General features: G+C 39.2%; 1 protein-coding gene across 3 annotated transcripts in view; it reads right to left on the bottom strand.

Annotated features, from left to right (window-relative positions):
• Window positions 1–365: 365 nt before the first annotated feature.
• klf12b (Kruppel-like factor 12b) overlaps window positions 366–15,816 on the bottom strand; it is a 41,286-nt gene continuing 25,835 nt past the window's right edge. For 2 of the 3 annotated variants that reach the window (XM_033986665.2, XM_033986664.2), the window contains 3 exons: window positions 14,594–14,729; window positions 5,185–5,342; window positions 366–4,388 (listed from right to left, as the gene is read on the bottom strand). In XM_033986665.2, coding sequence (XP_033842556.1) covers window positions 4,207–4,388; window positions 5,185–5,342; window positions 14,594–14,729 — 476 coding nt within the window. In that variant the 3' untranslated portion in view covers window positions 366–4,206. The remainder of the gene's footprint in view (window positions 4,389–5,184; window positions 5,343–14,593; window positions 14,730–15,816) is intronic. The other variant, XR_008649188.1, reaches the window with a different exon arrangement.

A 15,816-nucleotide genomic window follows, 5' to 3' on the forward strand; every position in this document is an offset into this window, starting at 1 on the left:
CCACTGTTCAATGAGGGTTCATTCCTCGGTGCTGGATTTGCTCAGATTAATATCGGAAGAGTCGTTCTAAACGCTCTGAAAAAATAAAATAAAAATATTAAGAAACAAAAGAGTTATGAATATTTTTCAACTGTCAGTGACTTTTGGGCCACCTTGTATCTTGCACCGATTCAATTACAGGTGTTTTTTCCCCTTAAAAACATGCATTCTCTGCTGAAGTTCCCATTTTCTTACTGAAACTCAAGCTCAAAGTGAGTTGCCATAGTGATAATCAATTCAAATGTGTTTCTATAACAAATGAAATCTATTTTATATCCGTAAAAGTCTATACCTAAGTGACAAACTGTAAACCACATGGCATCGTCTTACATACAAAATGCAACTTTATTAACCTTCATGCCTCCATTCATATTAATATACATGTATATTTTAACTTATTTTTCATTTCACAGCTCCATCCATATGAAAATACAGAGAATAAAAGGCAAAAAACACTGACTGGATACTTAAACAACTTTGAGGGAAAAAAACAGAAGAGAAGAAGAAGAAAAAAAATAGGACACCTTTTCAAAAAGCTTCTGAAAAATTGCAGGACTAGAAATTACTTTTATAGATGTGGAATTCCATGAAGCAGAATCTCCCTTTTGAAATCACAATTTTGTTAAGGTAAAGAATGAAAAGAAAAAAAAAGAAAAAAAAAATTGGAATATTTACACTACACTCACTTTACATAAATACAGGAACAACAATTACTGTACGCAATATCAGCAAACTTTAACATAGGCATTGGCGTCACTACTGAAAAATCTTCATAAAACCAGAAAAAATCAAGATTGTAGTAAATAAAACAAATCATTGATATTAGTAATTACTGACAAAGGCATCAGTCTACAGCAGGAATCCCACTCGCAGGACAAGCAGGATTTCTCACGAGAGTTTTTAGAATGCAGAATGAAAACCTAATTTGAGCCGTAACGTTTTGACTTATTGCAAACAAAGTAGTGATGTATGGCAGAAGTGTGGAGATGTGATGGGAGAACACGAGACGCAGCGGCATAAGGCTCAGTGCTAAAGGAAAAAATACAAATAGAGGTCCAACTTGCATATCTGTGCTTTTCCCGAAGATGTTACTCAGTTATTTAGTTAATTTGAGCGTGTTTTAAAATCCTGCACCCAAGCTAATAAAGTCATTGTACAAGTCTGTGATACGAGGCACTATTTATTCATTATTGCATAACTTTGACCCTGGTTACCGTTACAAAATTATGCTTTAAAAATGAAAGGAGAATGTTCTAAGGGAAATACAATACACCCTGTCTGTGTGGAGATCTTCAAGTCTAAGTGACTTTCTGAAATGAAGTTTGTTTTAAGGCATGCATCGCTCAATACTGACAGTAGTTTGTGATGTGTTCTTGATCACTCCGTAGGTCAAAGCAAAGACACATCGCAGGGAATTATCAAGTACCTTTGTAGGTGAAATACACGTTTGCTAATGTTCAAGGTACATCGTTCTACCTCCACCTTATTACGATGTCATAAACGTGCCGTAAGGAAACTCTGGGTTTGACTCGTTTTGACTGATTCATGCAAAAACGAGACAGTTCTTTTGTGATATTGCCCGATAAAAGTAAAATATAATCGAAACGGTCATTAGTAATTGTTTTGTTGTTTGCGTTCACACCATGGTGACAGAAAACGCTCACCACATTGTGCGTTTATTGCTATTTCCATTTGCAAACCCAAACCGCACACCCATCCCGCTCGCCAGGCACGTCTCCAGTGTCGTCCCAAAGACGGAGACTTATGACATCATAATGGTGTCCGCAGTGATGGGCCCAGAATAACAATTTGAAATGTGTTATCAGAACATGAGCAACAGAAGGAAACCAGAGCTAGATAAATAATTTAACACTTTCAGCCTTCAGAAATAAAGAGTTTTGATCAGCTGACCACAAACGTAAACCAGGACATCACATATGGTCTTGTACATGATGAACACCATTAGCCAGATTTTAATGTAAATCAAATCAGATAAATTAGAGTCTCTGAAAAAGACCTGTATAAACACATGTTCTAGAAATCCAAAGCCCTATTTCTCCAGTATATATACAGGCTGTAGAACTTTGTAATAATTTTCTCTTCACTATGACATATATTACAACATTTGAAAACTTTTTACATAAAAGAAATCATTACTGTATATTCATCGAAGTGCCCCACAATCATATTCTCATACTATAAAGAAGATAAAATATACCATGATGATTATGTGTGAATTAATCTGAAATAAAAAGATTTTAAATTATTATATTAAACAAAAAGGTGCTGATATGCTTTTGCCAACAACATAACATAATGGTAATGACATGTGCACAGAAATAAGGATTATATAGTTCTCTTCTCTCAGAGAAGCAGGGTTAAAATGTAACATAAAAACTAATAAGGTGATATGCTGTTAGTCGTGGGCCTTGAGGATGTGGAGTTTGAGTCTGGGGGTGCTGTGCATGTGTGCTCTGTGTTCTTGGCGTTTCCAAGGTGCTATTATCCAAAAGCTTGTCATATTCTATTGTTGGCTCCAGTCCAAGAAATGCATTTAGCGAGTGCTATCAGATGATGCGAGCTGCCCTGATGCTCTCTGGCTTCTGTCTGAAGCTTTCATACAGGGAAGAAAATAATTTAATATAGAAATGTCTTTTAATATCACCATAAAAGCCGTGAAGAATACTAAGTGGTGATACTTTGGTTTGCCAATACTTGTGTTTGCTAAAACATAATTAAACACATACAGTACTGTGCAAAAATCATGAAATGGAAATGAAAGAGCAAAGTTTATGAACTGAAGCGTAAAAATGTAAAAAAATGGATTAACTGAATTTAAAGAGCTTACAGAGATTTCTTATTAACAACCTCACCAACATTTGCACAGCACTGTATATCAAAAACTTGTAATGGAGAAATAATGAAAGGATATATAACAAGATAATGTGCTTGAAGCAAGTTCTTTGTGCTGGAGTTGAAAACTAAAAACAGAACAAGGTGAACAGTTTTCCAGAGTGGGGCAAACCCTCTTATCTTGACATCAATTCCTTGTTTTTATTTGTTAAAATTGTATTGCTCATCTACAGTATAGTTTTAGTTAGATACCACACAGCTCCTTTAACACTGCAGTACTGTTGTGCAAAACTACAATATTTCACTGAGGAACACAAGAGCAGAAGTCTGTAAAGTGCCTCAGTCTCACCCAAAGTCCTGTGATTGTTTCCATGTCCACTGTATCAGAGGGATTATCTTTCTGTGTCCGACGTAACTGAAATGAAACATATCGAGAGAATATTTACCCTTGAAGATTGCACTTTTACTGATTGCTAATCACAGCACAAAATCCACAAAGTGAAGGAAATGTTTAAAAGAGGCTGAACTTAAATGAGGATGGGGGGCTCATGAGGGGGGTGTTTTTGCTGGTGGGATGATATGCCACTTTTCATTGTTTAACAAACAATGAAGGTCCAAAACGGCAAAAGTGTGGAGATGCAGATCCATTTAAGGTGTTTTTAACTCCAATCCCATTATATGGCTGCGGGATAGGTGAAAGTCCAGCCCTCTTATAGCTTGTAATAGATGCCTTCACATACTGTATAACAGCAGGCTGGAACAGGCAAAGGAAAGCATGGTGAAAGAGCTCCCTCTGCTGGTTAAAAAGACAAGAAGGCGCAATACTGAAGCCTGTAAATCCAACCAAGACCTTGTAGCCCAGTTATTTCCTGTGGTCCAGGGCAGGTCCTGTCTCTGGTTCAACAGAGCACACACAGGAAATCCATTCCACAAAACAGGGTATTTCACATTAAAAATGCTGAAAAAGCAGCAATTTATCAATAAGAATGAAAACATCAAATGAAATGTTTCTTGATTGCATTTGTATCTTTAGTCCCATTAAAAGTTGTGAATTAAAAATCTAAATGTAATATTTACCAACAGTGCAGTAAAAGACAGTTCTCTTTTATTATAATCGACTGACAGTATAAGTTTCCTTCCAAGGATCCAGCCATGATCCTCTTCTCTTTCCTCGTATGTGTTTGTGGCTGTGTCCAGGCCAGCTGAAAACATTCACAGGGAGATCCCGCTCCCCCGGCCGCCTGCCTGTGTCACTGATGATGCCCTCTCTCTCTCTGTAGCGAGTGTCCCAGCATGCTCTGTCGCCCTCTTGTGTCACACGAGCATATGTCTCCTCCGGTGCAGGGCGAGGTGGTCCGAGCGGGAGAAGCTGCGATCACAGTCTGCACACTTGAAGGGTTTGACGCCCGTGTGTTTCCTGTAGTGCCTCGTCAGCTCGTCGGAACGCGCGAACTTCCACGTGCAGCCGTCCCAGGTGCATTTGTATGGCTTTTCCCCTGGACACAGACACAGAGCAAGGTCAGGAGGGACGGGGCGCTGCAGATCATCAGCCTATTTACATTAACACAGGGACTGTCTGACACCTCTGATGTGATGAATAAGCTTAACACTAAAAGTCACTGTGAACTTCGCACTCTCAAAATGCATTAGAGATCAAATAACGACTAAAACTTGATTTGTACAAACTCGAAGCTGCATTTATTTATTTATTATTATGTCTATAAAACGTAATGACATAATTTAATCTTTATATTACAAGATTAAAGATCCAAAAAAACAATTATATGTATATGATAATAATAAAATCTGGAAAATTAAGCCAAAATTTATGATAAGACTAATTTGAGGTAGGATTTTTACAGATAAAAACAAAAAAAAAAGGGAAAAATGGGAGGATTTTACATTTTTTTGCATTAAAATTGGACTCATCAAATTCTTTGTTGCAGCTGTTAAATGAAAAAAATGAATTGTTTTTAATAATTCAATAGTTCAACAGACAGTTACTCTTTCATTTGGTGTATTCACAGTGCAGTTACTTTTCTAAAATCAAAGGAATAGATACTGATTACGGTACTTGAACACAAAAGTTAGGCTTCAAACTGCACAGAATCAGTGAGAAAAATATAAAACAATCCTTTTTTAATCCTACGTTGCGTCTTTACCCTATAATTTGAATGCAACTCAATGTAAAAGTATAAGTATTCCAAGTATCCAGATGTCCAGGTGTTCAGTATTCTGTAACTAAATACATTTTCAAAGTATTCTTCCCATCAGTGTGTAGCTCCGGCTCACCTGTATGCGTCCTCCTGTGGGCTTTTAGATGAGAGCTTTTTGTGTACACTTTATTGCAACCGTCAAAGTCACATCTGTGAATCCTCCGCTTTTTGGAATCGGGAGACTCTGATCTCCGAGGTCGACGTATGCTGTCAATACTGAACGGCGACATGGAACTGCAAAAGCGAGAAAACAAACGGGGATTACAACGTTTACAGCGCTGTCTTTGCACGTAGGACTATTTAAAGGTGAAATATGTGGCTTTTCTCCATCTATGTCACTGCTTTGCCTAGAATGCTCCACAGTAGGGCATTAAACTCTATCTTTATAAGCAGATAAGCAGTAGAGGCCTGTCACGATAACACATTTTGAAGTTTGATACATCGCTGAAGCAAATATAGACCATAAACGATAATATTGAAACCCCAAGAACAGATTTAAACCACAAAAACTGTTCTAAATCTACAATATTGTAAAAAAAAACCCATATGATCTATAATAAATAAACAGCAGAATGCAACACTTTCGTAATTCGCTTGCGTATACTCGATATAATAATGAATAAATGCAAGATAGATACGTTTAAGGTCACACTGTGGAACATTTCAAGTAGAATATAATATTGCTATGGAGACAGACAGGTGGTGAAAGCTGCAATTAAAAAGTGAACAAACAAAAAAAATGACATGGCATCCCTCTATTACTCCTCTAAAACATCTTTCAAAACAGTGTCAAAGTTATATTTGAGTATATAAATTACTGTAGAAGGGAATTACACACTGAAGGCCATTCCTTTGTTCAGAAGATACAATATTTTGACAATACTTCATGTGAAACTTTTATTATATTTGTCTCTTCATGTATAATTATGTGCACAATGTTTTACCCAGAGCTTATGGCAACTTTTTATTTACTCTTCAGATGTTCACACTTATTCTACGAGAGACACATTTAAAAAAATAAAACCTGGCAAAATGTCTTCACTGCATAAACGTCTGACTTTTTTTTTTTAAAGAATGGCTATAAAAACCTAACCATAAGTACAATGTGTATAATCTCTTGAATAAATGTCAATTATTGATCAAATATGTAATTTAAAGTGTTTCCGAGCAGCCCAGATAGTTTTTTCATTGTTTACTTGCATAAAAGTCACTCAAAACTACAACTGTTTTTATATTTTTCTTCTACTTAAACTGGTATCGCACACTTACTTGTTGCATCAAAGGAAAAATAAGGATGGATATGTAAAGTAAAGGTAGTTGTGTGGAAAAAAAAGCAAAAGTACACGCTGATACCTCCTTTAATGTGATTTTTATGGCTTAAAAAAAGAAAAAAAAACGTCTATGCGAGCTATAATGGTCTATAATGTGCTCAGTCCTTAAACGGAGCTGAGAGAAGAGCGAGACTTGTAGATTTCCACTGATACTCGGTTTATTACAGCACTTAAAACGGTGATGATCTATGACTTACAGTACTTTTGAAAAAGAGAGGCACCACCATATGGAGCTATCAAGTATTACAAGATTAATACACTTGTAATACACAGTGTGACAACTGCAGAGACTTTTATCTTCCCTGGTACAAAAAAAGAACAATTTTCACACCGGATTCTGTGAAAAGACAATTAAAACAAACGTTGATTCATGCAAAAGTTTAATATTTGAAGTATTGTAACAAGTCGACGTGTTTTTAGGGGTTTGTGATGGTCTTCTCTTGCTCTCCTGCACACTAATTTTTATGTTTTCTATCTGTTTGCAGTGTTTTTTTTAAGTTATACATGCAAATCTAATCTAATTCTAATCAAAAACTAAAACTGTAATGGCATGTTCTGTCCAGCAGGTGGCAGTGCAACACAACCCCACCACCACAAAGGCCAGACATGAGTCCCCTGTTGGTGTTGTACTGTCTCCACTCTCACTAATCAATACCTCAGACTGTTTTATTTCCTAATGCTGATAGATTATGTGAATGATTACTGACATCTGTGTCATCAATACATTTGGCATGACATTTCCTCTGCTTTGTATTGTCAATATTGCGGTTAATAGTGTCGTTCGTCACCTACTGTCAGATCTGCACTGGATTTATTTGTGTAGCTTTGCTCTCGACGAAGACATTCAGAAAGCTAACAACATGAGACGAACGCAGGTGTGAAGAATGTCTAAAGTCTTGCGAATGTTAATCAGTTTCGTTAATGTTTACAATGAGGTTTTGAGATGTGCAATATTTGATCTACTTATGGATTAATAGGAAAATACACCCCAAAAACCACATTATGTCTTTATTAAACATTGATTCACTTAAGATATCTGTGTTCTTTTATGCTGCAAACAGTATGTCAATCCAAAATAAAGCGTGTACATTTCACGTTGTTGAAATTCTACACGAGAAAAATGTAAATTCATGAATGTTGTTAAGCAAATATTGGCTTAAAGGTCCAAAATTACGCAACATGGACTCTTAGTAATGTTATAATGTGGTTACCTCCTCAAAAAACATCTCTGGAGTTGTGTTTTGTTTCATGCACGCACATTTGAGTAATAATCTGTCGACATCTCCATATCTTAAAATGCTCTGTCCCACTTCATGATGTCACGAAGTGGTAGTTTTGAAGTTAACTGCGACTTTTTACCTTTAGTTCAGTAGAGATCGGCTGAAATGATCCAAATCGTTCTAAATGTGAAGGTGTATGGAGTTTAAAAACAAAGTAGCGCACTTCCTGTATTACAACATGATGACATCACAAGGTGGAACAGAGTGTTTTCTGTTTGAGAGAAGAACTTAGCGTAAATATGCAGGGTTTGTGTGTTAAAAATGAGTGAGTGAAACAAAAAAAACACAACTCCAGGTCTGTTTGTGATGAGGAAACAGCGTAATATGGGCCCTTTAAGAGTGGATTTATAATTTTACTTCAGCTTTTCTTTAATAATTGTTTGAGCAAATACCAAATACGACCTCTTGAGCCTGTTGAGTAGTTGTTCATGGGTGCTAGCGCTGAACATCTCCGCGTCTCAAACAGAAATAAACTCATGACTGCTAAAAGAACAATAAGAGCTCTGTTTGTTAAAGGGTGGAGACTTCTCAACACCACACAATGTAACGCTATGACAGGCGATAATACACTTCTGACCAGAGCTGAGAAACAAAACTCGTAATCAATTATCCCATGTCAAATACCGTTAAGCAAGACCGTAGTAAAAAAAAAAAACACGACTTTTTAAACACGGGATTGTCAGGTTTTCCAAATGTACCGCCTCCCGTGGACCAGTTTCCGATCTTTCTCTGTCTTTTCGAAGTATCGTGATTCGTCAAAGCGTCGGTAAACAGCCACAATCTAAACAAAAACATCAAGAGTCGCTCGCACAAATCTGAACAAATCACCTGTTGCTTTTGGACACGTGCCAATATGAGCCTCTGCAGGAAATGAGCACATGGGTTAGATATGACTTGAACTCAAACTCCCCTCTAAGTCTTTTCTCTCTCTCTCTCTGTCTTTGTGTGCGTGTGTGTGCGTGTGTGTGTGTGGGGGGGGTGTGTGCGTGTGTGTTTCTCTCCGTTCGTACACACAAGTCCCACAGTGTGTAACGTGATGTCAAAAGCCGAATATTTAACCTAAGACGGGCTTTCATAATGCTAAAGGAACGCGGCGAGTTCATTGGGCTAATCTGTCCGGGTGAAGTGGCGTCATAGTAGTAGTGTGTGTGTGTGTGTGTGTGTGTGTGTGTGTGTCAGGATTATTTGGTTAAGCATGAGAATTTCAGAAGCATAAATAAGTAATCTGAATTGAAAAAGTAAACCTGCCAGTGCTTGTTTATCTGGCCGCTTTGGCTACTTTTAACTTTATTATTCAAAAGGTTTCATAGTTTGTCTGTTGCTGTTGTTGTGTCCACGAGCAAGACACTTAATGCGTGCGTGAACGTGTGAGCAGTTCCCCGACGTAACGTGCTTTATCAAAAATGTTACCGTTTACCGTTTACCATCTATTAAACCGAATTTCCCCGCTGTTCGGTTACGACGTCAATAATCTTAAATAAACGTAAAAATGATGATGTTTATTCCCGCAATAATCGCGACGCTAACGTTTGAAATTGAGACATTCCTAGAGCGTGTCTGGGGAAGTGAAGAAAACAAGCAGGGATTTACAGTGCAAACGTCACGCTCAGATGAAGAGGATGTTTACATACGGAGTGGAGACGCTACGTGAGCGGAATATCATTTACGACGGTTATAAGAGCTTTGAAAACAACGAAAATAACACATTTTACTTGAGTGATATTTGAAATCGGTAAAATGCTAATAAAGGTTTGTGGCGGAGGTGGGACAGTGACCACAGACTGTATAAATAAGTGGATTAAGTGAGTATCATGGCAGCCGATTTGGCACGAAGCTGTCGAAGGTAACGCCCCTTAGCAACGCTGTCAATCAAACCTGTTGCTAAGGAGAGCGGGGGCTGATTTGACTCTTATTAATGTTCATATCTTGAGTTACGGACACAATAGCGAAATAAAAACACCAAGATCATGTAGAGCGGGTTAATACGAACATTTTAAGATAAAAAAATGCCGAGTCTGACAGCGGAAGATAAAGAAAGAGGGGCGACAGTTTTTTTTATGTAAAGTGAATTGAAGCCAGAGTCGAACGGCTAGCAGGTTAGCTATGCCCATTTATATATACAGTCTATGGCAGTGACTTTATGTTTTATTTTATGGTTAATTCTTTTTATGTTTTTGCTAAATTCACGGCAAACTTAAATCAGAGTCTAAAAATGCAAAATAATAATCCTTCACCGTTTCCTTCCCTCCTTCCGTTCCTTTTTCCCGTTTCACTTTTACACAGCATCTCCACCTCTCACATCACGTCTCGTCGTCATCACAGACTTGTTATACGTTCATATGTGTAGTATCACAGCTCCATATGCCTTTGTTCCTCTTGTAAAGCCGCTGCAGGCTAACTCTTGCTTCCTTGAACCCGGAGTCACGGCAGCATCACACAATTCCCCGTCTGTTTGAGCGCAGACCCGAGACACGACACAGACGCAGATCAATGGAAGAGCACGTCCTACCTTTAGGCCTATTGGATTTCTCACTTTTACCTCTCCTCCTCGCTCTCCGACCGGCCTCGAATGTGTCACAGGTCAGACTAGTTGACATTAATGCGACTAGGCTAAGAAAAACATCACAAATCCCCAAATCTTCAAGTCCAAAGTGTCTCAGCCGAGGACAAATATTTGGGCTATTAAAGGGGACGTGTCGTATAAAATCAGCTTTTATACGCTTTTAACCATGTTTTACCCACAGACTGTGTAAAGAACTGGACTAAGTGAGTGTGACGTCACCCACATCGTTCAGCTCCAGTCAGGACGGACCACAGTTTTCCAATGTAAAGTGAGTCGATGGAGCTGGAAGCGCGCCCATGATCACTTCCTATTTTCTATATTAAATGGCAAGATTTGAGCTGCAGAGGGTTGAATAAATAAGTTATATGGTTAATTATTGGCTCATTCTTTAAGTATTTGTTCCAGCTCAGGCCTTTTAATGATACAGTCTGTTTAAAAATGAGCTCACGGGGATTATTTTGCTTTGTAACGGTGGCGTAAACTTTCAGTATCATCGTTTATCCCAATATTTCATAATGTGTTATCGTGACGGGCCTTCTTACACACTTGTATTTGATTGATTCATGCATGTTTGTGTATCGTCCTGTATCTTCAATCAATCAATCCTGTATTGTCCTGCATGACTCCTGCTTGAGTGCTCAGGAAATTTCTGTTTTCACCTACCCCCTATCTCCCCCACTTCTCCGTGCTTACATGCAAAAATTCCAACTCTGAGTCAGACATTCAGGGTTTACAAATATCCCAGCCATCTTTCTACAATAACAACGCGAACATGAAACCCCTTTGCTTGTTACAGTGAAATGGCACTAAGATGCAGAATCCTGAATATTTAGAAACAGAAAACGCTCTGTTCCACCTTGTGATGTCATCATGTGGTGATACAGGAAGTGCTCCACTGTGTTTTTAAGCTGCATACAACTTCACTAGAATCATTTGGATAATTTCAGCTCTGGAATTGTCAATCTCTACTGAACAAAATGTAAAAGGAGCTGTTGACTTGAAAACTACCACTTCATGACATCACAAGGTGGAACAGAGTATTTTGAGTGAATGGAACTCAACAGGTGTGTTTTTGAAGAGGTAATAACGTTCTAACATGGCTCAACGCTCACAAGAGTCCTTTTTGCGTAATATACGATCTTTAAAGTTGCTGACAGTTTTAAAATCTTCTGGATATGAACATTTATAGTTTTAATATGAACAGTTTCCATATTTAAACAACTGTTATATTAATGTGCTTTGTTATAAGTGAAAACAACAGTGATCTAGAACAGATCATCAGGGAGAAGTAGTTTTTTCTGCACATTCTGGAGATATAATGGCCATTTTCTTTACTGGTGAGTCTCATGATTATATAAAATGTCCCATGAAAGATTATTGTTGGCTCTTTTTATCACAATAAACCATATAATTGTGTATTGTCCCATCCATAGACTGTATAAAGAAGTGAAATAAGTGAGTGTGACGTCACCCACAGCGTTCGGCTCCAGTCAAATGGAGCTAAATGAGGCTAGAGCAAATATAGGGACGAATCTGGAGTCGAGTTCCATATTGGGAATCCTGACCACGAGTATCATAGCAACAAAAGAGCCAATCTGGAGCAAGGCTGTTGAAAGTAACTCCCCTAACTCAGCAGGGGGCAGACGCTTAGCAACGCTGTCAATCAAACCTATTCCTTATGCTAGCGGGAGCAACCTCGGGGAAGAAGGCGCCTGATTTGTCTGTTATTAATGTTTATATCTTGATTTAGGGACAAAATAGCAAAAATAAAAACACCAGGATCATGTAGAGCAGGTTAATATGAACATTTTAAGACCAAAATTACTAGCCTGACAGCAGCAGTTATGGAGAGAGGAGCGACAGATTTTCAATGTAAAGTAAATTGAAGCCAGAGTCGATGGAGCCGGAAGCGCGCACATGATCACTTCCTATTTGGAACAGAGCGGCTAGCAGATTAGCTATGTCCATTTATATATACAGTCTGTGTTTAGCATACTGTATTTGAAGTAACCTCCTCTCCACATAAACGCACTGACTCATAATTGCCTCATTTTAATACAAGATGTGTACTTTTTTAATTGTTTATGGCGACGATTATGAGATATTGTGTTCAAACAATTAACCGTCCACCAGCTTTATAACATGCAATGGCAGGGAGATCTTAAGAGACAAACTGAATGTCACTTCACATCCAAACCTGACAGCGGTGTTGTGTTTTGTTTGTGTGTGTATCTTATTGGACAGAGAGCCTATGGGCAATCCTGTACCTGTCTTGATTCCCTTTCTCTTCGCCTCACCTCACCTCTCCTCCCTCACCTCCTCTGCTCTCCGATCGCCTATGGTCTTTGGGGAAGAGCCAGACTTGTCTACCAACAGCAGCCTCTGCCCCCGAACTACGCACACGCACGCACACAAACGCACGCGCAAACACACATCTTCTCCTCTGTGCTCATTCTCTGTGGTTTTCACTCATGCTCTTCCACAAAAGCCCATGCAGCGGTCCCCAGGGAAACGCATGAATATGGAAGAGGCTGCCCAAGAAGAAGCGCATGACACAAACCCCTTCCCTCCTATCTCTCCTGCTCCCTTCTTTATTTATACGTGAATACCTGGAATAGAGGCTGCGGGCACTCCCCGTCCTCCGCCCCGATGTCGTCCACTCCCTCACCACCCAATTACATAAAAGCATCCCCCTTTAAATGAAAGCTATAAAACAAGACTACAGCGTGCGCACAGTACACGCCCACCACTTGAGAAAAAGTTGGGACGATATGTAACACGGGGCTAACGTGCGTTTGGTATTTCATGGGTTGGTTGGGACATATTTTGTACATTCACAAACATAAACATCCATATGGATTTATCGTTCATGCTTGTGTTTGTGTTTTTCCTACTCGTCATATCTTGTTGTAGTGTAAAAATACTTTCCTATTCCTATTTCCTGTTTTATATTCCTGGTTCAGAGAGATGATAAATCAGGACTGTTGCTGTAGTGATAAAATATTCAAAACGAAATATTCTCTTTTCTGAATGGTCAAAAAAGTCCTCAAAATGTTGAAGCTGAAATAATTTTACGCTACACAAAAATTTTAGTCTACACTGTTGTGAACAAAGGCTGACCTCCTTCTTAAACCACTCCGTATGCTTACAGTACGCACAAACGCATAGGATTTCTGAAAAGCGCCTCTACTTTTTCATGCACAAAGCCGACTAGAATTTCCACAAAGCACAGTCTGCACTTTGCACAGTGAGACAGAGTGGGCAGGCCCTGGCATTGCTCTGCGCTCAGACTGCCTGGTGATTTATCTCCATAGTGAAGGCCTGGGCACTGAAAGGTTGGGCTCTGCCAACCTCTGTTCTCCTCTGACCACCCGGCGCCCACGTGTGGCACTCTGGGGTACAGCTGTCCCTTTTAATAACCCGCAATGAAGCCACACTTTGAATAGCGTGCATTTGTCTCCAAAACAACAGTTTATACCACACAGCCTACTATTCTGCGTTTAAAAGATCCCACCACAATAGCACGTATAATAATAAATCCTCTGTATGTGGGACTAATAGCTGTTCTGTACAACTAATATACAACTACAAAGAATGTAAAAAAGTATTGTAAGCTGTCATTCACTGGACAGGAAGGTCTTCAATATGCGACAGAGATGAAGCATTGTCTTGTAGCGCGCACAGAAACACCCAAAATGATGTGCATCTCTTCATAAACCTACATCTACCCAAAGTGCCTTACCAAAAGTACAACATTATATAAGTGTTTCCCCCCTTGGCACATTTTACATTCTTTCCAAGATTTCTTATTGTTTTGGCTCGTTATTTTTCTATGTAATAGGTTCTCATTTTCACGAGCATTAGGTTGCCCCCGGTTCTTTTATAGCGGGAATAAAGTTGTGTCCTTAATAGCAAGTCTAAGGAATATTTGGATAATAAATGGGGAGTCTTAAGTGAGTTGCAATGGGATTTAATTTAGCCTAACACAGTCCCTAAATATTGTTTTAGTTTACAGCGCGCACTATAAAACATTTACCACAAAATGTAACACGTAAAGTAATTTTAGAAGGAAAGAAATAAGATAAAAGTGAATGCATATACTGCTTTTTTTTTTAACATAATGGTATTTCCCTCCTGTACGTTTTTAGGGATGGAGAGGAAACCTACACAGACAGAACATGCAAACTCCACACAGAAAGTCCCCATGCCACCTGGGAGTTGAACCTAGGACCGTATGGCTGTGAGGAAATAGTGCTAACCGTTGTCCCGCCCACTGTATATAGTGTAAACCAGATAAAGAGGAAAACTCACTCTTGCACTGCGCGGGCTATAGACAGAGCAGTGGAGCCCGTCTCATTAACACTGTCCAAGGTCACGTTTGGCAGGTCGTCGTCTTCACTGTCACTCTTGATGTGCCGTGGCGACAGACCATTGAGATCCGAGTGTCCTGGAAAGAAACGTGCACAACAGATATTACAACCGCCTTTCAAACGCCTCGTCTGATCTCTGAAGCTAAGCGAGGTTGGGCCTGGTTCGTAGTCCAGATGGGAGACCTATGGGAATACCTGGGGTCGCAGGGAGGCAGCAGCACGGATCTATAATAAGAACTGGATACGGACGTTCCCGTTCTGTCCCGGGGTGAGATTAACTTAGTGGGCGCTCCAGGTATTGCAGCTTCGGTCCCATAGAGCACAATGCATTTTTTGTGAATTGAAACTGCCTGTTCTCGGGTGACAAGGCATCTACAGGTTTCACAAACGTTGAATTTTGTCAGGATTTAAAAAAAAATTTAATCCTCAAAGCGACTAAAAGTTAGCTCTGTAAGATTTAGCCCCGCTTTTGAGCCCATACTACCTCCTCTAGCGGCTATTATCGCTCTGATTGGTCAGAACTGGTCACATGGTGGAAGTCGCGAGCTCGTATTGAGGAAAGGACAATTATTTTTGGGTCCACGTGGCAATGCGTACAGACAATTTAAAACACTACGACGCCATCTTGAGTTCACCTTCCACATTTGATTATAGTTCCACGGACAGCAGTGGCTCTTGTCCGTGTTGCCGTTGTGTCTTTAGGCAAGACTAAAGTGACAGTAAAGTGTTTTGATTTTTTAACAATATTGTAGATGTAGAAGTTTTTGTGGTTTAAAGCGTCTCTTGGTTTTTCGTGTCAGTGGCACACATTTGCTTCAGTATTATCGTGTATATTTACTTCAGCGCTGACAGCTTCTACGGCTCTGTTTAGGGTCGGTCCGTCCAGCGCACCGTCCTTATTTACGTTGGCCGGCTCACCATGGTCCCTTTTCTTTGTTACTTTGTTTTTTTGGCTGGGCACGGGGTTTAGTAAAGGTCTTCCACTTTTGACAAAACCAAAACGATATAAAAATAAACACCTGTTTGAACCCTTATCCTTGTTTGCCTGTGTCTTTTCATGAAGATGTTTGATTCCTTTGGGTCGTAACAGTTGAATTTCAAAACGTGTTATCGTGACAAGCTTATGAATAATGCAATGTTAAAGGTGCTATATTACACACAATG

This window comes from Periophthalmus magnuspinnatus, chromosome 21, assembly GCF_009829125.3.
Source record: "Periophthalmus magnuspinnatus isolate fPerMag1 chromosome 21, fPerMag1.2.pri, whole genome shotgun sequence".
NCBI lineage: Eukaryota > Metazoa > Chordata > Actinopteri > Gobiiformes > Gobiidae > Periophthalmus > Periophthalmus magnuspinnatus.